At 33.9% G+C, this 26,603-nt stretch overlaps 1 protein-coding gene across 1 annotated transcript in view; it reads left to right on the top strand.

The window, feature by feature from the left end:
• LOC107675909 (CUGBP Elav-like family member 5) overlaps window positions 1–26,603 on the top strand; it is a 250,660-nt gene that overhangs the window by 22,692 nt on the left and 201,365 nt on the right. Inside the window, exon 2 of the mRNA XM_016470411.1 lies at window positions 2,310–2,392. Within this exon, the coding sequence (XP_016325897.1) occupies window positions 2,310–2,392 (83 nt within the window). The remainder of the gene's footprint in view (window positions 1–2,309; window positions 2,393–26,603) is intronic.

Consider the following 26,603-nt stretch of genomic DNA (forward strand, 5'->3'; position numbering starts at 1 on the left):
CTGTGTGTGATTTGGTGATATAGCCTACTTGATAATGTCAGATAGCACATCATTAAAACAACACTTACCATATTACTGCAGATATACTGTATATCGTACACCCCAGACTCGACTTGAGTGGAAAATGAAATCATCTGCGGTTGTTTGCGCACTTGTTTGCATGAGCAAAGGTGTTTTTAGGAGTCTAACTTGCAGACGCCAGACCACTGATTCGTCAAACCTGCTCCAAAAAATACTTAAGTACTGTAACGAAGTATTACTTTGTTACATTACACCACTGCTGTTTATATATTTATGTATTTATTTTAAATTTTTTTCAGAAACCTTCACTTTCACTGTTCCTCAGTAGTGGAACTAAACCAACCTTCTTCCAAATAGCAGAAACCATCACAATCTTCTGAAAACAGAAAACATACTGAACTTCTAGAAGCAAATGAATAAATAAAGCTAAGAAGTAACTTTCAGGAAACTCTGAAAAGCCGAGAGCAACATTTGGCTTCACAGATACAAATATGCCACCAGCAACATTGCTTCTGCTTGTTTATTTATGTTTATTTTTACCTTTTTGGACACTTTTTTCCAGAAACCTTCACTTTCACTGTTCATCAGTGGCGGAACCGACCAACCTTCTGTCAAATAGCAGAATCCATTACAATCTTCTGAAAACACAAGTCGTACAAAAAAGTGAATTTTTAAATCAAAGATATTTGGGTCGTAATTAATTTGCTATTTTCGGATTATAGCTCTCGTAATTGAGACTAGTTTGAGATTAGTTGCATAAGATTTGTTGCACAACAGCTTGAGAGAAACCAAGAACCTGTGGAATGTGTGACTAACTTCAGTCTTGTGGTGGATGCTTCTTTACTGTAGTTTTCAGCACTTAATAGCTATTTTTTCATTATCCTGTTTTATGCGCATTTTGAAGTTACACCAAATTTCAGAAAAAAAAATTGAAAAAAAGTTTTTACGCTCGCTTGAGGTGTTTTTTGACTTGTGCGAAAAAGGGTTAATGCAAATAATGGGGGATGGAAATGCATTTTGCGAATAAGTTCATCCATGCGCATCAAAAAAAGGCATGTGACTTCAGTAGTGGCTCGTCTGGGGAGGCAGGGGAGGCACAGCTTCCCCATAATTTTGAGGCGAAAATGGGAGGAGGACGATTTAATGTTAATAAAATTCACAATTCATTTCAGTTCATGTCTCAGAATGTGTATTTTTTTTAAGAAGGGATGGATGTTTGCTTCAAGTGATAGGCCAGGTAAGTGAAATTATATTATCTTGCTGTATGTGTGTCGTTTTCTTTACGTTTTCTGCCTAAAGGCAGCCAAAAAGCCATTTTAAAGTGGTTAAGCAAATAATTATAATAATAATTGGCAGGGATCCCAGACCAATGCAATTAGTGTGCCTCCTCTATTTTAAAACCCACGAGCCGCCACTGTGTGACTTTGCGCTGGGATTGCATAACCTTACTAACCAGAGGACTGATCTCGTTGCACAGCTTCTAAAAAGTTGTTATGGTCATTCTTAAACACCCGAGCGAAGTCTGTCGTCAAAGTATTTCTGTGTAACCGTCTTACACTACTGCGTTCCCAAACAACAGGCATCCACATCTGAAAGCAATATTCACATTTATTGTTTTGTCTGCTCACTCTGAGGTGCAAGTCATTTATTATATATGAAAATTACTATGTACAGTTGCCTCTACTTTTCTTAGTGATATTTAGTGTCAGTTTTTTAGGAATTATGATTTTGTTCTCTTTGACTCGTTGGATGGAAACAATGCTTTATTTGCAAATGCTTTATACGATATTCCAATTTTGCACAAAAGTTAAAATTCGCAACTTTGGATGGAAACCTGGCTAATGTTTTGCCCTACATAAAATTTGGTAAGGTCCCTGCTGGAAAAAGCCACCTTAACTAAGCTGGTTTTAGTTGGTCTGCCAGCCTAATCCAGCCGGGTTTTGGGCACTTTGTAGTTGGTCAGTCTGGGGTTCCAATTTAAACCAGTCAAACCAGTTTAGGCTAGTCTGAGCAGGTTTTTTTAAGCAAAAGTAGCACTAGTTGTATTGTGTTCCTCCTTATATTACCCATATAGTACTCATTTGAAAGTCACTTTGCATGAAAGTGTCTGCTCTAAATGAATAAATGTAAATGCTTTTGTCTTGATTGTCTGGCCACTCTTAGTTGCTACAGGAAGCTGTTTGGTTACTTCAAATGACTTTGGCCACCCGTCGATATCAGGCAGTATTGAGTTCAAGACCACTGTCTATCCAAGTCATTGAAAGTCTCCTTTCCTTTTTGTCACACAGGCTGCGCGTTCCTCACCTACTGCGCCCGCGAGTCGGCCATCAAAGCCCAGAACGCCCTCCACGAACAGAAGACACTGCCGGGGGTAAGTCCGCTGCCAGCCTTTTGCCTCACCTCTTTAAGACAGCCACCATGCCAGTCAAAGCTAAAGCCGTATGTTTTAGACAGAGAGCCAAAGCCTTTGGAGCAGAAATCAGTCGATAACCCAGCCTTTTAAGATCAGGCTTTGAGCCGTTTCATGGTACTTCTCCCCGGGGACATTTGCAAGCATTGATCCGATGCTTTCAGCGCAGGGCTTGGGGATGCAGTGATAGCAAATGTCAATTCATTTGTTCTCTCAATTTTTCCAAACTGCTCCATTTCCGCAAAAAGCCAGTGAGTCATTGTTGCCCAGTTGCACAAAAGTATTCCAGACGCACAAAAATAAACATAGCGGGACGCAGCGAGAGCGTTTCCATTGAGGGTTGTGTGCTCCTGAGGATGGCTGGCAATTGCGACGACATTCAAAGCACAAAACACACAAGGAGGTCCAACAGTAGTCTTTCCGGCCATACACAGCCATAGTGAATGGTATAACAATGACATATTGTTGCTATGCTGCCGGACAGACATCTCCTGAAGTAACCTGCAGGAAACTTGGATGCACCGAGAGCAATGTAGATGCACCAGTACCAGTGCTTTTGTGCCTTTTAAATCCTTTTTTTTGGCCTCTGAATAATGATTTTATTTGTTTATAGCATTATTTGTTAATAGCATGTTTTGTTTTTGTTTTGTTTTGCTTTGCTTTTTGTATTTTTGCTTGGCTTTGATTTTTGTTGTTTTATTTACACTATATTATTATTATTTATTTATTCATTTGTTCGTTTGTTTGTTAATTTGGCAGCATAGATGGAAATATGGCACCAGCAACATTGCTTTTGTGCCTTCCCCCCTTTTTTTGGACCTCTAAAAATGACATTATTTGTTTATTTATAGCATTATTTGTTAATAGCATGTCTTGTTTTTTTTGCTTTGCTTCGCTGTTTTGTTTTTTGCTTTGCTTTGATTTTTGTTGTTTTATTCTATTCTTTGCTTTATTTGATAAATTATTATAATTTACTGTTTTAGTTTTTTATTTTGATATTACGGTTTATATTATTATTATTTATTTATTTGTTTATCAATTTGGCATCACAGATGAAATTATGGCACCAGCAATATATAATAATATTTCTTTTCTTTTCTTTTCTTTTCTTTAATAATGACATTGTCTTTTAGCAGCTGCCAGAAAATGTTATGTTTGAAGACTTTGAACGTGTCATTTTTTTTGTTTTGTTTTGCTTTGCTTTGGTTTGCTTTATTATTAAATTATTAAATGTTATTTAAAAGTTATTTTTTAGTTTTATCTTTTTAATTTTGACTACATTTTATATTACTATTTGATTTATTTGTTTATATTACTATTTATTAATTTGGCATCACAGGTGCATATATACGACTTATTTTTTCCATTTTGTTCTTTGCTTTTGCTTCAGTAAAGATTTTAAAATGTTGTTCTTTTATTTTTTTATTTTGAAATTACATGATTCTTCTTCTTCTTATTATTATTTAGTTGTTTGTTTTTACTTTATATTATTCTACAACTGTTTGTGGTTTATTGTAACAAAATCCTTAATAGTGAAATTGCTTCTTTATTCCTTTTGAAATACTATTTTTTCATTATAAATTATATCGTCAGGAATTTAAGTCAAACATTGGATAATTCTATGCTGCCGGACAGACATCTCCTGAAGTAACCTGCAGGAAACTTGGATGCACCGAGAGCAATGTAGATGCACCAGTACCAGTGCTTTTGTGCCTTTTAAATCCTTTTTTTTGGCCTCTGAATAATGATTTTATTTGTTTATAGCATTATTTGTTAATAGCATGTTTTGTTTTTGTTTTGTTTTGCTTTGCTTTTTGTATTTTTGCTTGGCTTTGATTTTTGTTGTTTTATTTACACTATATTATTATTATTTATTTATTCATTTGTTCGTTTGTTTGTTAATTTGGCAGCATAGATGGAAATATGGCACCAGCAACATTGCTTTTGTGCCTTCCCCCCTTTTTTTGGACCTCTAAAAATGACATTATTTGTTTATTTATAGCATTATTTGTTAATAGCATGTCTTGTTTTTTTTGCTTTGCTTCGCTGTTTTGTTTTTTGCTTTGCTTTGATTTTTGTTGTTTTATTCTATTCTTTGCTTTATTTTATAAATTATTATAATTTACTGTTTTAGTTTTTTATTTTGATATTACGGTTTATATTATTATTATTTATTTATTTGTTTATCAATTTGGCATCACAGATGAAATTATGGCACCAGCAATATATAATAATATTTCTTTTCTTTTCTTTTCTTTTCTTTAATAATGACATTGTCTTTTAGCAGCTGCCAGAAAATGTTATGTTTGAAGACTTTGAACGTGTCATTTTTTTTGTTTTGTTTTGCTTTGCTTTGGTTTGCTTTATTATTAAATTATTAAATGTTATTTAAAAGTTATTTTTTAGTTTTATCTTTTTAATTTTGACTACATTTTATATTACTATTTGATTTATTTGTTTATATTACTATTTATTAATTTGGCATCACAGGTGCATATATACGACTTATTTTTTCCATTTTGTTCTTTGCTTTTGCTTCAGTAAAGATTTTAAAATGTTGTTCTTTTATTTTTTTATTTTGAAATTACATGATTCTTCTTCTTCTTATTATTATTTAGTTGTTTGTTTTTACTTTATATTATTCTACAACTGTTTGTGGTTTATTGTAACAAAATCCTTAATAGTGAAATTGCTTCTTTATTCCTTTTGAAATACTATTTTTTCATTATAAATTATATCGTCAGGAATTTAAGTCAAACATTGGATAATTCTCAGAATTTCTATATTTCTTAGTATTTTATGTTTCCTCTTTTGTTCAAGTTGGCATGATGTTAGTTCATGTTAGTTATCCACTAGTATTACAGAGGTTCTAGAAATCTGAAGTAGAAATATAGCATACACGTTCAGAGGTGTCTAAGGTTGCTGACCGTTGAAACCTTTATGTAAGAAGCCTCAAAATGAAAAGTTTTAAAGAAGAAGCCAATGACAAGTGGTATCCAACATTCGATTTAGTGCCACTATGTCAAACCCACACACACTTTTACCCCCAGGAGAACATTTGAGCCAGAAAGGAGAAAAATAGATGAAAGAGGGGGCAATCAGAATGTGACACATGTCATCCAGGCCTGTTGAGAATATATCACAACTTCCCCATCGCACTGTGGAGTGAGAGAAACTCGCGCGCACATGTACACAGACTTGCTGCATGTGTGACATCATTGCATCAGCTTCACTTACCAGTGTTGTCATTCCCTGAGACAACTGCGAATAAGGTAGTAGGTGTTTGTTGACGAGTCTGAGAACTAGAGACGTGTTTTTATGTGCATGTGTTTGCCTAGGAATAGGACATGCTGGTTGACTATTCCTCTCTATTTTTTGGTACATGTATATTTTAGTTTTAATATTTCAGCGGTGGTGCTCTAATTAGCATGCCGACAGTGTGGTGTGCGTTAGCTTTTACAGTTTGCACTGTAAAATCCTCTCAGGAAAAGGTGCGTCTTCTAAATTGAACACATTCAAAACACTGCGTCTGTACCTATACACATTTAAACAGACATATTGACTGTTGCATCATGTCTCGCACTGTTTTTTTGGGTGCCACAACATGAGTTTTTAAATCAGTGTGTCACATTTTTAAAGAAGCACCACAAAATCCTTCATTCGGTTGCGCTCTAGATATTTTTGAACACAAGAACATGTCTTAAATACCCCCAAAGAAATGTGTCCAATCTGGGTCAGGTGAACCTGAAACCAGTCTAATTATTCAGGACTTTTTCTTAAAGGGACAGTTCACCCTGAAATTTAAATTGCCATTGTTTTCTCACCCTCATGTCATTCCAAACCTGTATGAATCTTGTACTTTTGTTTTGTCCATGCAGTAAAGCCAATGAGTCCAATGTTGTTTTAGACCCCACTGACATAAGGGTCAATATATAATGACAGAATTTTTATTTTTGGGTCAAAATTTTCTCACCCTAATGTCATTCCAAACCTTAATGCGTTTCTTTTTGCAAAACATAAAAGAAGATATTTTGAAGAAATCTGGCAACCAAACAGTTTTGGTTCCCATTGACTTCCACTGTATTCTTTGTCTGTACAATGGAAGTTAATGGGAACCCGGCACTGTTCGGTTACCAACAATTTTTCAAAATATCTTCTTTTATGTTCCACAGAAGAAAGAGTAAATCATGATAGAATTTTCATTTTGGGTGAACTGTCCCATTTATTCACAGTTAACCCACGACCAGTCCATTTTTAAAATATGTGGCTCGCAAACACACTCTTTCTTCCGTGTATATCTGCCAAAGTGGCCTGCAGTGAGTCTTGGACAAACAGCCTATCCCTAAATCTTTCCCCAACAACCCCTGCCTCAATACGTTGATGGTAAGCAGATATGCCAGTTGTTTGTTTGCTAAATCCTGCTTGATATGCAGATTGCCAGAGGTTACAGAGTAATTCATGTAAACTAGGGTTCTCTCGGTGAGGACCTATAAGTTATTTATGCTTGTGTTTTGTCCTTAACTCTTGATTGACCGTCCTCTTAGCAAAAACCTTGATGGGAGATGATCAGTTAGACTCCTGCTCCAGTGTTATTTATATAATTAAATATTCTATTAAATCAAAATTAGCTTGTATTTTTATATTGTTAATAATTTTATGTTCTGTTGTCAATTATTTGTTTTTATTTTCTTAAAAATTGCTATTGATGTTTAATTTATTTTTATTTAAGTTTTAGATGAGTTTGTTTTTATTGTTTTCCAGTTAGCAATTTTAGTTAAGCTGCCAAGGCCTTATTTTCATGTAGTTTTTCATGTAATATTTATATATTTTTTATTTCAGCGTTATATTGTTGTTTTTATTAGTTTTAGTTTTAGTTAACAACCCTGTTTGACTCATGTCATATGCAAAACTGTTAGTTACATGTTAAGGCTGTTGTCTCTGGTAAAGATCGTTAAACCAAGAAATCTGTCAAAATTAAATAATAATTAGAAGAAGTGTCCATTGTGCACTCCTGGTGGCATCAAGCGGAATTGCAAATATAATGAATGACTGGTAACTTTTTTACATAAATAAAAATGTTTTAATTAAAATACAAATTGTCGAAGATAATTTCGTAAGATAATTTCTATATTTTCACTTATATTTTCTCTTTCTCTTTTATGTTTTTCATTACAGTCTTGAATGTGGGAAAAATCACAGTAAAATATCATCCAATATGAAGATGAAGTGTCCTTTGTGCGCCCCTAGTGGCATCAGGGGGAGTTGCAAATATAGTGACTGTTTTTGTTAGTTTTGCTAGTTTCCCTGTTAGTGTTATTTTGGGCTGCGCAAAAAAAAAGAGTTCACCCTAATAATAAAAAAATATTTAAATAAATATTTAAGAAAATATTTTTGCAGATAATTTCGTAAGATAAATAATAGATTCTGTTTTTGTAGGATTTTTCCAGATTTTCTTTTTATTCTTCATTACAGCAGACTTGTTGTAGACTTCATTACAGCAGACATATGTAGAAAAATCACAGTAAAATATCGGGCCGATAACCGATATCGTACTGATATATTGTGTGCCATATTGTAACAAATTATCGTAGGGGGCTACATTGCGCTCAGCTAGCAGTTGTGCATGAGAAACAATAGCCAGTCGAGTAAACGGCCACATTTTTCTGGATGGAGCATCCTCAGAGTACATCTCACATGTAGCAACTGCCAAGATCGATCAAATGACGTAGATCCTTCCAGTTTAATTCCAGCTGGGATTTCGCAGAGCCTTCAAGTTCAACGTACTGCTAAGAATCGCTATGACAGGGGGGCACATATGAGCCCCATTATAGGAGTCAGAGGACACCCTAAGGCAGAGGAGGAGCAGGAGGAGGAAGTTGGGTGAAGGCGAGGAAGGCGTTCTGACAGCTGTCCGCCTCGATAGCGCTTTCCCATCAGTGACCTCTGAAGAACATGAGCTCCGCAATGTGCGAGATGTGGTGATAACATCACCATGTATACATGGCAGCTTGTCAGTATCATCTAGGGCTAACGACGGCGATCTGTGTATGTTTGTGCGTAGTGGGATGGGTGGTGGATTTTGTTTGTGTGTATGTGTGGTCAGTGTCTGGATGGCCATTTTGAGTCATTTTGTAGTTGAGTACTTTAAAACGGGCATAGAAATGATCTGAAATGTTTGGAGAAATATTATAAACCTTATCTTCATGAATATTAGTTAGGTGATGTAACCTTCGGCTAACTGATTTGGCAAGTGAGCACTAGAAATAGTAAGATTACTGTTTATCGGTTCATTTTGTCCATGACCACAACAAAACAAAACAAAACGCTTAAAAAAGTTAATAAAAAAAGAATGGGGGTGAAGCTGGATATTTCTAAAAGGGGTTTTGCTAAATCCTTGCTATTATTAAAATCAAATGATTTATTACTTAAAAAAAACAATTAAATTGAAATTGAAAAATTTTCTTCTACAACTTTAGAATAATGTTAATGGTTAACTTTTAAGTGAATTTAATAATAATAAAAATAAAAGTTGTTGGAAGTTTAATATTTAATAAAAATAATAATAGTAATAATAAAATGTAAAAATCATTATTGTTGTTGTTATTATTATTATTATTATTACATTTTTTATTATTATTAAAACCATTTTAATAATAATAATATTAAAAATAATAATGTTGATGATTAATGCATAAAAATACTTGTTATTTATGTTAAATATAAAAAATAACAATGTTGTTACTTGTCATTGATAATATTATTATTCAAATAAAATATTCTTAAATGTTTGTATTATTAATAGCAACAACAACAAAACCACCACAACAACAACAACAATACTACTATTACTACTACTACAACTACTACTGCTACTAATAACAACAACGTTTAAGCACATTATTAAACATATACTAACTTATTGACTATGTAAAGAATGTATGACTCTAACAAGAACCAAATGTACCATTACAAATCAAAATACAATTTCAAGGAAATTTTATTGAGGTCACTCAGCATATTAATGTAAAATGGTAACAAGAACACTGGAACTGCGACATAAATTAATCTCAGCAGTATTTTAAGTGTATTTATATAAAGCATGTGCCTCTGTTTCCAAGCAGCTGGTGAAAAATATGATTCATAACTGCAAATTGAATTTGTTGCATTATAGCGGCAAACCATTTTTAGACTCTATCTAAATTGCTTTTAATCCACCAATTTAAGTTCGAAACAAGGTTATAGTGATGATTCGAAATGTATAAAAAAAAAATCTACATGGACAAATATGCGAAGATATTTATGGCACGCCTGCAAAAGTATGAGATTATATGTTTTTTTAATTAGATGCAGTATATGCCAGCATATACATCCGTCTAGACTGGAACAGGAAATATCACACTGAGTCAAAACAATGTGAAGACAAAGAAAGCTGTTTGTTTTGACACGCACACAACACCTCTGTCAACCCTGCTGTGCATTTTCAAATCTAGTTTGGCACGGCATACGTATATAGCTACATAAAAGGCATATTTTTCCAACTGCATCCGTGAGAAATCAGGCACGCTCACAGATGTGTCTGTGCAGGAAGGCTGGCCACGCTTGGAGAAAATGAGAGCGGTTTCGCCACGTTTCGGCGTGTATGAGCTCATGCTGTCTGCGGGGCACCACACCCCTGCTGGATCTGCAAATTCACCTGCTCCTCCGGAGTCAGCTCTGCCCCGCTGTAAATCCGGTGTAATTTAAGGTTTGTGTTTTACGCCCAGATCCGTTGCTTGTTCTCACATCCGTCTGTGGAAGACGTGTGAACTGGCCAATTGTCGTTTTTGCCAGAAAAAAATACCAGTCCCCATCCCAGAAAACCTTTTTTTCCTACACTCCTAAAAATACAGTGGTGGTTTTTTTTTAGCATCCATGGAACCTTTACGTTCCACAAAAGGTTCTTTATATTATGTTCTTTCAGCATGGTTATTTTAAATAAATAGTTCACCCCAAAATAAAAATGGACTCTCCCTCAGGCCATCCAAGATGTGGATGAGTTTGTTTCTTGATTGGAACAGATTTAGAGAAATTCAGCATTACATCACTTGCTCACCAATGGATCCTCTGCAGTGAATGGGTGCCGTCCTAATGAGAGTACAAACAGCTGATAAAACATCATAAGTTATCCACACAAATCCAGTCTATAGGCTAATGTCTTGTGAAGTGAAACGCTGTGTGTTTGTAAGAAACAAATCCATAAAATGTTTTTAACTTCAAACCATTGCTTCCAGTAGAAAATAAATCTTTGTCTGAATCAGGAGAGAAATATGCACTGATTAAGCACCATTTATAACCAAAAACAGTCTGAAGCAGTACTTGTTTTGGATGTGTTGGTGGATTTTGATGTGAGAGGACAAAAGGAGATGGACTTTTTCACTCAATGAAATATTATTATGGATTACAAACTCGAATTACTGCCGAAAGCAGTGGTTTAAAGTTAAAATGCCTTTATAATGGATTTGTTTGCTACAAACACGCATCTTTTCACTTCACAAGATGTTAATTAATGGACTGGAGTTGTGGATTATTGTGATGTTTTTATCAGCTGTTTAGGCTCTCATTCTGATGGCCCCCATTCACTGCAGTGGATCCACTGGTGAGCAAGTGATGTAATGTTCAATTTCTCCAAATCTGTTCTGATGAAGAAACAAACTCATCTACATCTTAGATGGCCTGAGTTCTTTGATTTTTGGGTGAACTATTCCTTTAAGAACTGTTTACTGAAAAGTAAACCCCTTTTTGGATGCATGTACCCGGTGAAGTCTTGTAATAATGACAAAACAGCAAATAATGTGATTGCTAACTCTTGTAAACTAACAAGGCTCCATTTTTAGCTTTTGATGGACATGAAATATGTAAGGAACGCAGGAGGTGTTACCCAGAGTGTGAACGCTGTGTGTGCTGACAAAGCTGTATATTTTTCTCAGAATAAACACTGTGATAGGATGCTGATGGCCGCTCCTATCAAATCAAGTTAATGAAGCGTGATTGGCATTACTATTATAAATACAGTGGGGCCCGAAATCTAATTTAAATCTGAAAGTTTTAGGAAGTTTGCAGCAAGGAAAAGTTATTACGTACAACGAATAAGAAATTTCATGTTCTGCACTATTTCTAGGTCACTAATCAGTGCTGCTGTCATTATTAAGCAGAATGGGAGAACAGCAAACACTTATTTATTCCACAATGTTTCACCCAAATTATTAATATATACATTTTAATTAAATTAGTAAAAAGGCATATATTTTTTTATCATATTCATAATTGCATTTTTTAAATAAGCTTTATTTATATTTGAAATGCTTTTGGATCCCACTGTATTTATTATATATATATATATTTAATGTCATAATTTTGTTGTAGTTTAATTAATAGTTGTTACAGTAATAGATACTACTGACTAAAAAGCAGTGGTGTAACGTAACAAAGTAATAATAGTAAAAATATCTTCAACTTCTACGTTCATAATATTTTAACACAGTTTATGATTTTTATATTTGTCTTTTGCTATGTTTTTGTATTATATTATATTATATTTGTGTTAATAGTTGCAATACCTTTGGTCCCCATTGTATTTTTACTGCAAATTAACATTAATTTATTAATTACTTTGTATTTCAATAACATTTATTTGTTTATTTTTATTTTATAATTTTATTATATTTATGATTACTGACTAAAAGTTAGATAAATATACACTAGCAAATAAAAACTAATTTTAAGTGAACACAAAGTCACAAGCAACGTGTTCAGAATAGAAATCCAGCAGTTTTTGTGGAATATTATGTAACCAGACAGAAAATGGCTTTAAAGTGGCATGCACAAACAATAGCAGAGCAAATCGCCTAATTTGTTTAGCCGTTGATTTGTATCTACAAGGCAAACAGTGATTCTCCATCTCTCTGATAATCTCTAATATGATTTTCAGCATTTGTTTGCCTTTGGATTTTGGAAAATGTGTAAATCTGAGTGTATTTCTTGCTGTCTGGCCGTCTCTCTCTATTTGTCTGTTTCTCTCTCAAATACGCTGATTCATTGACTTGAGAATGAAGTGAGCTGGTGGATTGTGGTGCTCTCTGATGGGTGGATATTTGCGTCTGGGGTTTGTGGTAATGCAGTTACATGGCCGGCAGTGTGTGATGAATAGAAAGTCTCCAGTGCCGTCATATGAGAAATCACAGCGGAGTTGCACACGAGACTCTGCTTCTCACTTCATGAAGTTTTATAGTGCCGCTTCCCCTGTTATGGCTTCTACCACAATGGAGAGATGCAGACGTGTGACTGCAGCGTTACACGGGGTGTGTGTGTCTGTGTGTGTAATGGCACGGGGGTGTAATGTACATAGTAAAAAGCCACTGCACTAGAGTGATCCTCAGGGATTTCACTTCACTTCCCTGAAACAAGAGGAACAGCTGAAGTAACATGAGTCTTTCTTTCTTTCTTTCTTTCTTTCTTTCTTTCTTTCTTTCTTTCTTTCTTTCTTTCTGTTGTACCTGGCAAGTCTGTATAAGGGCCATGTTTTTTTGGATATTTACCATGGTAATACCATGGCATTCTTTGAAGTACCATGAAGTAGTCCAACATATATACAGTAGTTCAGTGTTGTGGTATATTTTAAATCACTATGTTATTTCAGTAATATATAACATGATATTGAATATGGTACTTCTCTAAGTAGTAAGAGCCGCTTTTTATATATTTATTCATAAATATAATATTTATTATTCATATTTATTCATACTGGTAAAAAAAAATGCATAGCCTCATTGCACTGTAAGTCGCTTTGGATAAAAGCGTCTGCTAAATGCATAAATTATTATTGTTATTATTATTATTATTATTATTTACCATAGTATTTATTATGGAAGGTCATTTGTGCCACAAAAAATCTAAACAAAAACAAAATCATGCTTTGGTAAATATTGGTTTGAAGTAGCAAGTCAAAATTATGAGATAAAAGACTCATAATTAGGACTTATAATAGTCAAACATGACAATGTATATCAGAATTTTGATTGTTTTGTTTGTATCTCATAATTTATAACTTTTTATCTCATACAATTTGTCATTATGTTTTAATGTCAGTTTCGACTATCTCAAATTCAGTCACAATGTCATTTTTTCTCTTAATTCCAATTCCAATCTCATAATTATGAATTTTTATCTCATAATTTTTACTCTGTCAATTATGTTTTAATATCAATTTTTGACTTTGTTTGTAAATGTTGACTTTTTATCACAATATTTTTAGCTCTTAATTTAATAATTATCACTTGGTATCTCATAGTTTAAACTTTTTATGTTATAATTTTACTTTTTTTTTGTCAGTATTGTCAGTGTTTATTCTGATAATTTTAACTTTTAATTCTTTTTCATAATTGTTTTAATGTAATCTTCAACTTTGTATCTTAGTTTTGACTTTCTCATAATAGTTTTTATCTCATAATTTCAACTTCATCTCTTAATTATCTCTTAGTATCTCATGATTTAAACGTTTTGTCATTATTTAGATTTTTTTTGTCTCAAAGTCAATTTTGTCTATATTTCTTATAATTTCATCTATATACTCATAATTATATATCTCTGTCATATTTGTCATAATCATGTTTTAATGTCATTTTCGACATTCTATCTCAGTTTTGACTTTTTGTCTTAATTGTTTTTTTTATCTCATAATATCAGCTTTTATGTCATAATTATCCATTTTTAATGTCATAAAGCTTGCTTTTTTTTTTCTTATGTGGCATAATTTGCTTCTATAATTCCTTTAAGTGTTTTTGAGTGCCCTGTAAATACCATATGAATCCATATTATTATTATTAAATACCATATAAAATTTTCTTTTCTTTTCTTTTCTTCCTCCCTGCACTAGATTTGCCAGATGTTTCGCCAAACCTCACCGTCCCATGAGCCATTTGCTTATTTTAAGGTATTTAGTGAAAAGCTGGCGGTGCACTTTGGCACGTTCCTGTGAGAAAGAACAACAAAAACAACACATAAACAAGCTAATGGCTTCCTTATCTGCACTGCCGACAAGGCTTTTCTTAATTGTTAAAGATTTGAGAACAGTCCCATTCCTTTAACTTTTCGCCTGGAATTTCTTGTTCGTACCTTCTGTTTCACTTTTAAGCACAATTTATGCTTCAGATTGAAGTGGAGTCCCGCTTCCCATTCAAACCATAAATGTTCTCCAGATATCCGGGAACGTTGCCAGCTTCTGTCTTCATTACAAATATGACCCTCATAGTAATGGAAAAATGCCTTGAAAACAAAATAATCCTCCAAACCGGGCTATTAGTTAGGCGCTCTTCTGGCACGAGTGCTTTTTTGTTGGCTGTATGAGTTGGTAAAAAAAGAAATATTAATGCGTTTATTTTTTATTTTTAGTCTATTTCAGGTTGTAGCTGGACTGGGGAGCAGCCGTCTGTGGGATTGAGTCACGTGACGATGTGATCTGGGTTAGCCGTGCGAAACGTGTGTGTGTGTGTACATGAGCCGGAGTTGTAGTGGTTGTACTTTCGGCACATCGCTCTCTCTCTCTCTTGGGTCTTGTCTGAAGGAGTCTGGCTTCAGGACAGGAGGAATGAGGGCTGAATGAGGGCCCGGTGAAGACCCACATCTCCCGCCTGCCAATCTATCTTCCTGTCCCCTTAGCTGCTATGTGAGTGCAGGTGCAGCCCAGTGAGCTCTTAGCTAGAGACAAAGGGAGGGGAGGATGCCGCAAAGACAAATAGTGGCCAGTCGTTTCGGAAGGTTTTTCGAGGCTGGAGACGGGACGTTGGAATAGACGAAGTGGCACGGCGAAGCAGGGTCATTTTTTTGGGTTAGGTTCAGGTATGAAGTTACTGTGTGATTATTTAAATGTGTCAGTTTTTAATTGTGGTAGATATTCACATATTAGTTCACCTATTCCTCTATTAGTCAACAAAAAACCCCCTTTGTTATTTTCAATTAGGAAATTAGGAAGTACTTTGTTGTATTCATGTCTTTTGATTGTTCTTCAGCATTTCGGCCGATATTGATAAACCGATAATTATTACGTTATGGCCAATAAGTGATAAATGCTGATTTAATGAAAAATAAAATTAAATAAAAATTAAATTAAATATTAAAATAAATAAATGTACAACTTTTAAATATAAATTATTTTTCTGTGTAAACATCTTGTGTAAAAAATATACACGGCAAACTAAAACATTAAGTAATTTAAGTAAAAAATGACAAAATTTATTGAAACTTTTAAATACAAATTAAATGTATATACTACTTTGTGTAAATAAATACAAAGAACTGAAAATCAAAGTCAATAAACAAGGACAACAATTAAATAAAAAAATAATAAAACATTTAAATATACATTGCATTTTTATACTACTTTGTGTAAATACAAAAAGACAACAAATGAAAACCTTGAAAGTAAAATATGAAATGAAATAAAATGTGAACTGAAAATAAATATGAGAGGTAATAAATTTTTTAAAATATAAATTAAATTGATATGCTACATTATGTAAATAAAAAAAAAAAACTGAAAACCTAACTAATAAATAAAGTAAAAAATAAAATAAAATAATAATAATTAAAAAGAAACATTTAAAATTCTATACTAATTTGGGTAAATAAATGAAAAAAATATGTAAATAAATAAAAATCAAAAACAGTTGTGTACCATTTTGTAAAAAATATATAATAATAATAATAATAAACTAAAAACCAAAATCTGTCATTATAAGTTAATTTAGGCATCACATATTAACACTGTAATGTACTGTATAAGAAATGCATATTTATTTTGAGATTTGCTAGATTCATATAACAGTTTTCTTAAATTATTAGTGTTTTTAAAGATGAACTTTAACTGATTGTTAGTTGATGCCAAAGGTACAGTAATCTAAATGTAAAAAAAAGGTTAAATAAGTTACATAATTATTAGATGATCACTTAACACATAAGCCAATTTTCTGTGATATAGACTATGATACCTTAGAATTTTCTATGATATAGAATCACATGATATGACCCGCGATATCAAGGTGTCGGTCACCTCTGGTTTGGGAAAATCCCATTTTAAATGACATCTTGCAGCAGGTCCTAATTGCTTCTGGCCTCGACGAAGAGGGAATGAACGACGCTGGCGCTGCGGAGATTGTTTAGAATTAGAGAGATAAAGAATGACAAAACAAAAAGAAGCGGGGTCTCTGAGGCAATGAATCCAGCGAAGACAGATCGAGCAATAAGGAGTGGGAGATTAGCGCTAGCTAGAGGGAACGACTAAGAGGAAGGAGAGAGAAATCAGGAGGAGGCGAGGACACAGGGTCATGCCGACAGCTTGAAGCCATACTTTCAGCGGGGTGTGAGAGCAGAAGTTCACGCTAAAACCAGAGAGAACCCCCCCTCTCTCATTATATCTCTATCTCTCTCCATCCCTCATTTAAAAGGCAGATCTGCCCTGAACACAGAAGGTAGGGCAGCGTGTTTGTCGGAGGATACAAGGCCCCCGTCCGATTCGCTGTCATTATGTTTGATTGACAGGAACCGTGACGAGGGACTGTCCTCCCCGGAGGTTAGATTAGGCTGGCGTGGAGCATGTGAGGCCGTGACCCTGAACATGGGCTGACGGGGAAAGTGTGTTGCAGGTGCTAGAGCTCATTTGCATTGAATGCTGGTCTGGTACTTTAAGGAATATTCTGGATTTTCTAATTTTTTTTAAATTTTGCTTTTTTGTTGGTGTTGTCAAAATATGAAATATATCAATATTTGAAATATTATTATTGAACTGTTTCATAGTATTTAGGAAAAAAATATAATAATAATAATAATAATAATAATAATAATAATAGTTGTTATTGTTAAAATATTAAACAAAACATGAAATATTACTATTGTAATGTTTTAATAATAATAATAATAATTTAGTATTTTATATTTTATTAGCATTATTATTATTATTCTTACTGATGATTCTTGCTGAAAACTAATGTAATTTCACAGTACAGTAAAAATATTATTTCAGAAAAATACACTACTACTACTAGTTTTACTGCCCATTATTATTACTAAATTAAATATGAAATTACTATTAAAGTAATTTTACAGTATTTTACAAAATATAACAACAACAACAACAACAACAACAATAATAATAATAATAATAGTGTTTAAGAAAATTGCAGTATTTTATTATCATTATTATTACTAAGAAAATATTAAAATAAGAAATATTGCTATTGTAATGTTTCAATAATAATAATAATAAAAAAAGTTTAATTGTCAATTATTATTATTAAATTAAATATGAAATTACTATTACAGTAATGTACAGTATTGTAGAAAATATAATAATAATAATAATAACAATGATAATTATAATTAGAGTGTTTAAGTTACAATTAAAGTTAAAAATTACAGTGATATTTTTCCATTATTATTAAGACAAATAATAAAACAAGAAATATTGCTAGTGTAATATTTCAGTTGAATAAAAAAATTGAGTATTTTTAAAAATATAATATAAATATAATGTAATAATTTTTATTATTTTATTATAATTTTTATGATCTCGCATGTAAAAGAAAACAGTCCTGCGCTCTGAAACACCGAGTCATCTGATAATCACACTACGCAGTATCAGGATTTCGATGTACGGAAGGACTTAAATCCTTCTGTTAAGGCAACTGCTAAAAACTAAAAAAAAAAAAAAAAAAAAAAAATTTTGAATAAAATGAAAATATAAAAAATTATATTCTAAAAGTACACTGTAACATTTGTTAGTGAGAAAAATATTTATATTTAAATGTATTTTATCTTTACATATGTATATATATAAACACCGAGTCATCTGATAATCACACTACGCAGTATCAGGATTTCGATGTACGGAAGGACTTAAATCCTTCTGTTAAGGCAACTGCTAAAAACTAAAAAAAAAAAAAAAAAAGTACAATTTTGAGTAAGCAATTTATCCGCATTAAAATCATGGTGGCTTTACTATTGAAACCTTGAATATTTTAATATTTTCAAATTGGCCCCCATTTGTAAGTGTCTCTCAAACCCAGATTGAGCTCAACTTGTACTGAACCCAGAACATTCCTTTGAAGTGCTGTGGGGAAGACAGCCGTTGTGGAAAAGTAAATGACGCATAATAAAACATCTTCATCGTTAGCGGACGCCTGTTGATTAATATAATGTGAGAATCACAGTGTGTGTGATGGCTGTGTGGATGGATATTATGAAGTCTCTGTTCCCTGGAGAACGGGTTCTTGTCGATCATGTTAAACTGGTTTGGAGCGTATGCCATACGGCGATGCGGAAAGTGTGACTGCATTCTCTGTTCGGCTGAAAGAAACTCCAGTCCAATAGCTGAGTGTAGTTAAAGCCTGTGCTTGAGGCCGCTGTCCAGTGCTGAAACACATTGTTTACTTAGAACTGGGTGTAACTTGGCCACACTCATGTGCTCTCATACATTTATATTTATTCAATTTATATTACATTTAAAATTTAAAAACTTCTATGGAAAAAAGATAAACTTAAGTGTATCTATCTATCTATCTATCTATCTATCTATCTGTCTGTCTGTCTGTCTGTCGTTTTATCAATCTGTCATTCTATCTATCTATCTATCTATCTATCTATCTATCTATCGTTCTATCTATTATTCTGTTCTATAGATCTATCTAGATATTCACACTATTCATTCTAGTGTTCTTTTGATCTAACATTCTATCACTCTGTTCTTTTATTCTTTGTATCATTCTATCTAATTTTCTATAATTTTCTTTGTCTATAATAGCTTACAAGTATAAACCTTCAAACTGCAAATCTTTAAATAAATAAATAAATAAACTTTCAAATGAGGTTTTGTCAAACCTACACTCATAGTTTAAATTGAGTAACTTTGCTTTTTTAATTACTGAATCAAAACTATCTACATTTTCAAATGAAGATAAACTAAAGTTGCTTACATTGAAAATATAACAAACTTAAAAAGAGCATTTACCTAAAAATGAAAATGCTGTCATTTTCTCACCCTCATGTCGTTCCAAACATGTATGACTTTATTTATTCTGTGGAACATAGAAGATATTTTGAAAAAGCTTGTGCTTTTTTCCCCCATGGGGTCCAATGTTGTTTTGGCTTTCATTGTATGGCAAAACATTTGAGTTTTTTTTTTTTTGCAGAATATCTTCTTTTGTGTTCCACAGAAGAAAGAAAGTCATACAAGTTTGTAATAACATGAGAGTGAGTAAATGATGACAAAATACATTTTTTTGTGTGTGAACTATCCCTTTAAACACCAAGAAAAATGTGCAGCGCTTGCCACGGTCGCTGTCCGGTGCTGAAATGCAGCACTGAGTCACAACCGTCTTTATCATTCACGAAGTAAACTTCGACTAAAGTTCCATCGCCCAAACTGCATAAGATACATCGCAAGGAGACTTCAAGTGACACAAATGTCATTTGTTCGCCTCGCTGCCGGCAGGGAAGCGGGCCTCGCCATCTAGAGATCTCCTCCTCGGAGCGTATGCGCCGATGCCTCACAGCTGCATGGGGCGAATCCGCCCGCGGTGCGTCGGGGAGGCAATTTAGAGCCGAAGCGCTCCGTGCGACGAGCCGATCAGCATCTTTGAAAGCCGCTTGCCATGTTGTCCACTCTCATTAAGGAAAGTCTGCCGCCCAAAGTCAGATAAAAATGAAACGCACTAATAGCGCATTGGTCGCATTGTCTTTGTCTGGCTTCTGGTCGTGAACTGCGGCGCGCAACGGCCATAATCCATTATGGAGCATCGTGATGAACACCAAAAGCCTCCCGGGGATAATCATTAAGATGTCAGCGTGGTACGGCGCGCGGACTGAATATTGCGGTGTTCTTTGAGGGGGAAAGAAAAAAGAAAGCAATCACGCTGCCCCGGTGCCTCCAGATAGCACACAAAGTTGCGGTGATACATGTTTTTCATATAATAGAAGCGCATTGTCCGGCGAAGAGGGTCAATACATTCATTTCGTATTGCAAAGGGGCTAATAAAATCACCAGGAGCTGAAACACACCCTTTTGAAATAATACTTCTATTATAAATCGCCCCTTTGGGGTTAAACGAGCTGTTTGTTTGTATGCATGAGTGTATATATTTAGTGTGTGTGTGTGTTCGCTCCAGGCCCGTTTCTGAGTTGTGTGTGCATGTGTTTGTGAGCTAAATTGAGTTGTAGCTCGCCGTCACCTCTCGCCTCCGGGGCTGGCTGGCCAGTCGCCATGGCAACAGTGGAAAACTAAATACCAGACCGATGCACAATCCACGACCCATTAGGCGAGAGAACGGGAGGGTAGACAAGACAACACACATTTATTTACTGGGTTTATTTACCCTATTTTTTCCTTATTTAAAATGTATGATGTATGGATCTGTGTCAGTGTCGGGCAGAAGGCAGGCTTCCACGAGGATATAGTAGCCTTTGTTCCCTTCGATTAGAAAAGGAGATTCAGTCAGTAGTTTGGGCGTACGGCAGTGAGCCGCCACCAAACAGAAGGGTCGTCTTTGAGGTCCTGTGTCCTCTTTTTACCCTGCTTTTTTTGTGGCATTGCAGGCAGATTTATTGGGCACTTGGTACCATGGATGCACCATGTTTTTGGGATACTAGCATCAGTGGCAATCAGTGTTTTTTGGTATTATTTGTTTTATTTATTATTATCATCGTGTAGCTTTTTTATTTTCAGTTTCCATTTTAATTTGTTTTAGTCATTTTAGTTATGTGGTTTTTATTAGTTTTTGTTTTTTATATTTCCATTTATATTTCATTTTTTGTTTTAGAAATTTTAGCACTTAAACTTATTTTACACTTAAACATTTTATGAACTTCTACATTATTGAAACAAATTATTGGAGTGTGTTTTTCAAGAAAAAAAATTTCTTTCTGCTTAAAAATATACGTTTAATTTAATGTTTTACTTTCATATTTAATTTACTTTTAATGTTATGTCACTTTCTGTTTCTGTAAGTGAAAATTGTTTCTACACATTTTATATATATATTTTATATATATAGATCTAATATTTATATTATATTTCAGCTTTATTTTGATTTATTTATGAAAAAGATTGTTAGCTTAAGACTAATTTTAGTTAGCAATAACAACTGATGATAATACAATAGTGCCTTGTTATATCATATAATTACAGTGATTTATGAATATGGTAATCAGATTGAAGCATTATATGTAATGCATAAAAGTACCATGTTTTTTGTATATGGCATTCTTTGAAAAAACCTTGAAGTACCATTTAAATACCATGGTATGTGATATATATTCCATTAAATATATAAAAAATATTAAGTGTACCATGTTGATATGGTATTCCATTGAAGTATCTTGGGTTATCATAAAAGTACCATGGGATATGAGTATGATAGTCAAACAGTGATATATATGATATATAACAGTGTTTTACCATGTTTATATTTACTATTGTTTTTAAAATATAATTTAAATATTATGATATATAAATATGTTAAACTATATAATACAAAAGAGGTACCAAAATGTACCATCGTATTTTGAACATATACCATGGTATTATTTTAATTACCTTAACGTGCCATGTAAATACCATGGTATATAAATATTGGAAGCTAAAAAGCATTTGTTAAATAGTTATATAACATACAACACACAAAATACCATAGTATTACTATGGTTTTTGGAAATTTACCCTGGTAATGACAAGATTTTCTTGTATATGCCTTTCAAGTACACCTTACAAATAAAGTACCATGGTAATACCATGGTATTCTTGGAAAATCTTTGTTAATACTGTGGTACACGAATTTCAGAATTTCACATTACCATAGTTTTACCATACCATCACTGTACCGTGGTACTGCCACAGTGCTTATTTTGAGGGGAATGACTTCCTGTTACACATCCAATAGGTTGTTAAACACACATCATTTCAGACATAAACAGGAAAAGATAAATAGATATAAACCCCCACACAATGCACACTGGATATATGCTGCCAGCTTATTATATTTCACTTTAAAAAGGCCACAGACTGCTTGGACCCCACAGTTCACACATCCTGCAGCTCTCGTCTGTGTTTAAGGGCCGCCCGGTGTCTAATAACACCACATTCATTGTATGTGGGTGGATGCGTAGTAGTGGCTCCTAAGGGTCAGCTTCCTCCGAGGCTTTATTTTTGGGTTCTCCATAGAGAGGCATCATAGACTCTAATTTCGCCTGCTTGCCAGCTCCTGTGGTCATCCATCTTGGGACCATCCATGCTTCAGTGCAGCTCCATCACGGCATTAGGAAGAGCTACAGCCTAGTTCAAGGTTTGTCCAAGCCACTTGGCACTTTCCCAGGATTCTGCTATGGAAAAATGGCAGAGAGGGAGTGGAAACTCATATGCATGCCAGAGCGCCGTTTTTCCATGTAGGCGAAAGGTATTGCACTGACAGTTTTGTAATCGAGCTAATGTTGATACATTAATAACAAGGAAATGTAAATTAAGTAAGAAATATTTGAGATTCTGTCACTAATCACATAATAAAATGAGTGGTATTGATCTTGCTGTTCATACTTTTTATTGACCTCCAGTTATTTTACAGAGTTAATGTCATCTCAAGTCTGTCTATCTATCTATCTATCTATCTATCTATCTATCTATCTGTCTGTCTGTCTGTCTGTCTGTCTGTCTGTCTATCGATATTTTGAATTTGTTATTTTTTTCCAGTTTAACTTTTCACTCAAAATAATTGATATATTCATTATTTTTTCCCAATTAAATATATTCCCAGATAGCACATTGTGTGGTAGGACTGAGTGTAGTTAAAGCCTGTGCTTGAGGCCGCTGTCCAGTGCTGAAACACATTGTTTACTTAGAACTGGGTGTAACTTGGCCACGCTCATGTGCTCTCATACATTTATATTTATATGATCTTTATCTTTATATTATCTTTATATTATCTATCTATCTATCTATCTATCTATCTATCTATCTGTCTATCTGTCGTTCTATCGTTCTATCTATCTATTGATATTTTGAATTTGTTATTTTTTCCAGTTTAACTTTTTACTCAAAATAATTGTAATATTAATAATTTTTTCCCAGTTAAATATATTCCCAGATAGCACATGTGCGTCTGCAAGATGTCTGTTAAAGATCACTTGATCTGGAAAGCATCAGACGTCTGTAAGATGTCAGTTTTTCATACATTCTAAATCATAAACATCTTAAAAACATCTAATATATGTCTATTTGACATCTGATAGGAAACGTCCTATAGACGTATTGCAGATTAGCAAACACTTAAAAAAAAATCATCTTCCAGATGTAAATGCAGACGTCAAATAGACGTCTCCATGATGTACGTGTGCTATCAGGGTATCTAGAATACTCAGTTCTGATTGGTCAATTGTGACAAGTTCTGACTGATATTACCTCATTTTCGCCATGTCTGACAATCACAGAGAAGTCTACCTGATGTCTGCATTTACATCTGCAAGACATATTTTTTTAGAGTGTTTGCTCATCTGCAATACGTCTATTGGATGTTTCCTATCAGATGCCAAATAGATGTTTATTAGATGTCTTTAAGATGTTTATGATATAGAATATATGTAAAACTGACATCTTAAAGATGTCTGTTAGATGTTTGTACACAGCAGATGCTTTCCAGATCAAGCGATCTTTAACAGACATCTTGCAGACGTATGTGTGCTATCTGAAAGTTAATGTGCTGTAACATTAGCGAAATTTTCGCAAAATTTCACTGCGAAAAAGGTCTATTGTCAACATTGTAGCGATGTATGTCACTTTCAAACCAAGCAGTTTAGTTTTTGTCAACGCGGCAAATGTGCGTGACCAATTTGAACCCGTTCTAAAATCTGTTTGAAGGCTTTCGCCCTCACTCGAAATATTTGAATTTCATCCATGAAAAATTTAACTGCAACTTGTATGAAACTGGCGGTATTTTCTTTTCTCTCACATCATACTGCGAAATCACGTGATCGTGAACAAACGCAACGGCGCCATCTTGTTTTCAGTTCTGTAGTGAAATGTACCTCAGCGGACTTTAGTATTTATATTACTGTAACAGCACTGCGGTGTTCGTCTTGTTGCTAGACGGAACTCTTGTAAGTAGTTTACCTACTGTTTATGTGTGTTTTGAAATCATATTTGCCATATATTCTCTCTCTTTTGTTTAATTTATGCCTTTATATTGCAATTTTATCACACACAATATTGCTGTTTATCCCACAGTGTGTTTTGGAAGGAAATTAGCTATACAGAAATATGCCATGCTCCTTGTTTTCTCTTCTGAAAGACTATATGCTGTCAGAGAGGACAGGGTCTGTTAGTGCATCACGCTGAAGATGTCCCTCATAATAATGTGATAGCGTCCAGATTGTATCCCATTAGGGAAAACAACACAAGGTGTGCAGCATGTGAAATGCTTTATCACTTTGGCAATTCAAGTGTAGGTATAAAATGCGACTGTATATATTTCTGTGGAATCTAAACAATCGTTTAGGAAGCTGTGTATAGCTAGGGCTCATTTGTTGATGAGGCTAATTGTGCTTAGAATTACATTTTTGATTTATGATCCATCATTAATCAACTAATGAACAAGCAAATAGACAATACACACAAATTCTAGTAATCAAATGTATTGTTAAAGATTTTACTGGCCTCTTGAAATAAACAAATGCTTGCAAGCAATTTGCTAATCCTCATGTTGCTCTGAACTCTTATACCTTAAAGGAATAGATCAACCAAAAATTAAAATATGCAGAAAATGTATTCATCCTCAGGCTACATCAGAACAGATTTGGAAAAATTTAGCATTACATCACTTGCTCACCAGTGGATCCTCTGCAGTGAATGGGTGACGTCAGAATGAGAGTCCAAACAGCTCATAAAACCATCACAATAATCCACAAGTGATCCACACGGCTCCAGTCCATCAATTAACGTTGTGTGAAGTGAAAAGCTGTGTGTTTATATTAAACAAATGCATCAGGACATTTCAGACTTCAAACCATTGCTTCCAGTGAAAAAAAAACCTCATCTGAATCAGGAGAGAAATATGCACAGATCAAGCACCATTTATAAGTGAAAACAGTCCAAAACAGACGGTTTAAAATTAAAACGCCTTAATGATGAATTTGTCTCTTACCAACTTGCAGCTTTTCTCAAGACATTAATTGATGTACTGTGGATTACTTGTGCATTATTGTGATGTTTTTATCAGCTGTTTGGACTTTCATTTTGACGGCACCCATTCACTGTAGAGGATCCATTGCTGTGCAAGTGATGTAATGCTAAATTTCTCCAAATCTGTTTTGATTAAGAAACAAACTACTTTGGATCTATCTTTGATAGCCTGAGGGTGAGTGTATTTTCAGCAAATTGTCATTTTTGGGTGAACTATTCCTTTAAAAGTGAATAGTAACCAATGCAGTCAAGCTCCAAAAGCTCCTCCTCCTTTTTCCTTTTATGGTCAACAATGACAAAAAGTTAGTTTGAAAAGACATGAAGGAGACTAAAAAGGAGACGCTTCTCAAAAAAGATGTTGTATGTCATAATAGTACATTTAAATCATTACATAATCCAATCCATCTCTGCCAGATATCCTCACTCTTATCTGTGAGGGCAGGCATCTGAAAACAGACCATGCATTATTCATTACCGAGAAGTTACACAAGAATAAATGAAGCAGTCTGTCGTCATTTGCACTATGAGACTAATTGGCTACGTTCAAGCCCCTTTGGTCCTGGGGATGAGTTTAATTAAGTTCAGGTATCGAATTAAGATCATGGCACAGATTTAAATGGCTTAGCCTGGGCTAAAAATAGACAAGTGCTCCATGAATCTCTATGCGGTACTTTAAGTAAGGGCGGAGTTGGAAACACATTTTCTGGTGAGAGAGCTGCGAATGAGACAGCCTTTTACTATACGAAAAGTTAATATTAAAATAAGTATTAATAAATAAATAAATTAAAATAAATATGTATTAATAATATGTCTGTGTTGGACTGGATGTGAAGAAAAAATACTAATGCACTGCAAATGTATTACGCAAACTTCCATTTTACAAATTTAAATTTGTAACGAAATTAAGTTGGCAAAATGTCCAAG

The sequence above is a fragment of the Sinocyclocheilus anshuiensis genome, unplaced genomic scaffold, assembly GCF_001515605.1.
Source record: "Sinocyclocheilus anshuiensis isolate Anshui unplaced genomic scaffold, SAMN03320099.WGS_v1.1 scaffold2048, whole genome shotgun sequence".
NCBI classification, from domain to species: Eukaryota; Metazoa; Chordata; class Actinopteri; order Cypriniformes; family Cyprinidae; genus Sinocyclocheilus; species Sinocyclocheilus anshuiensis.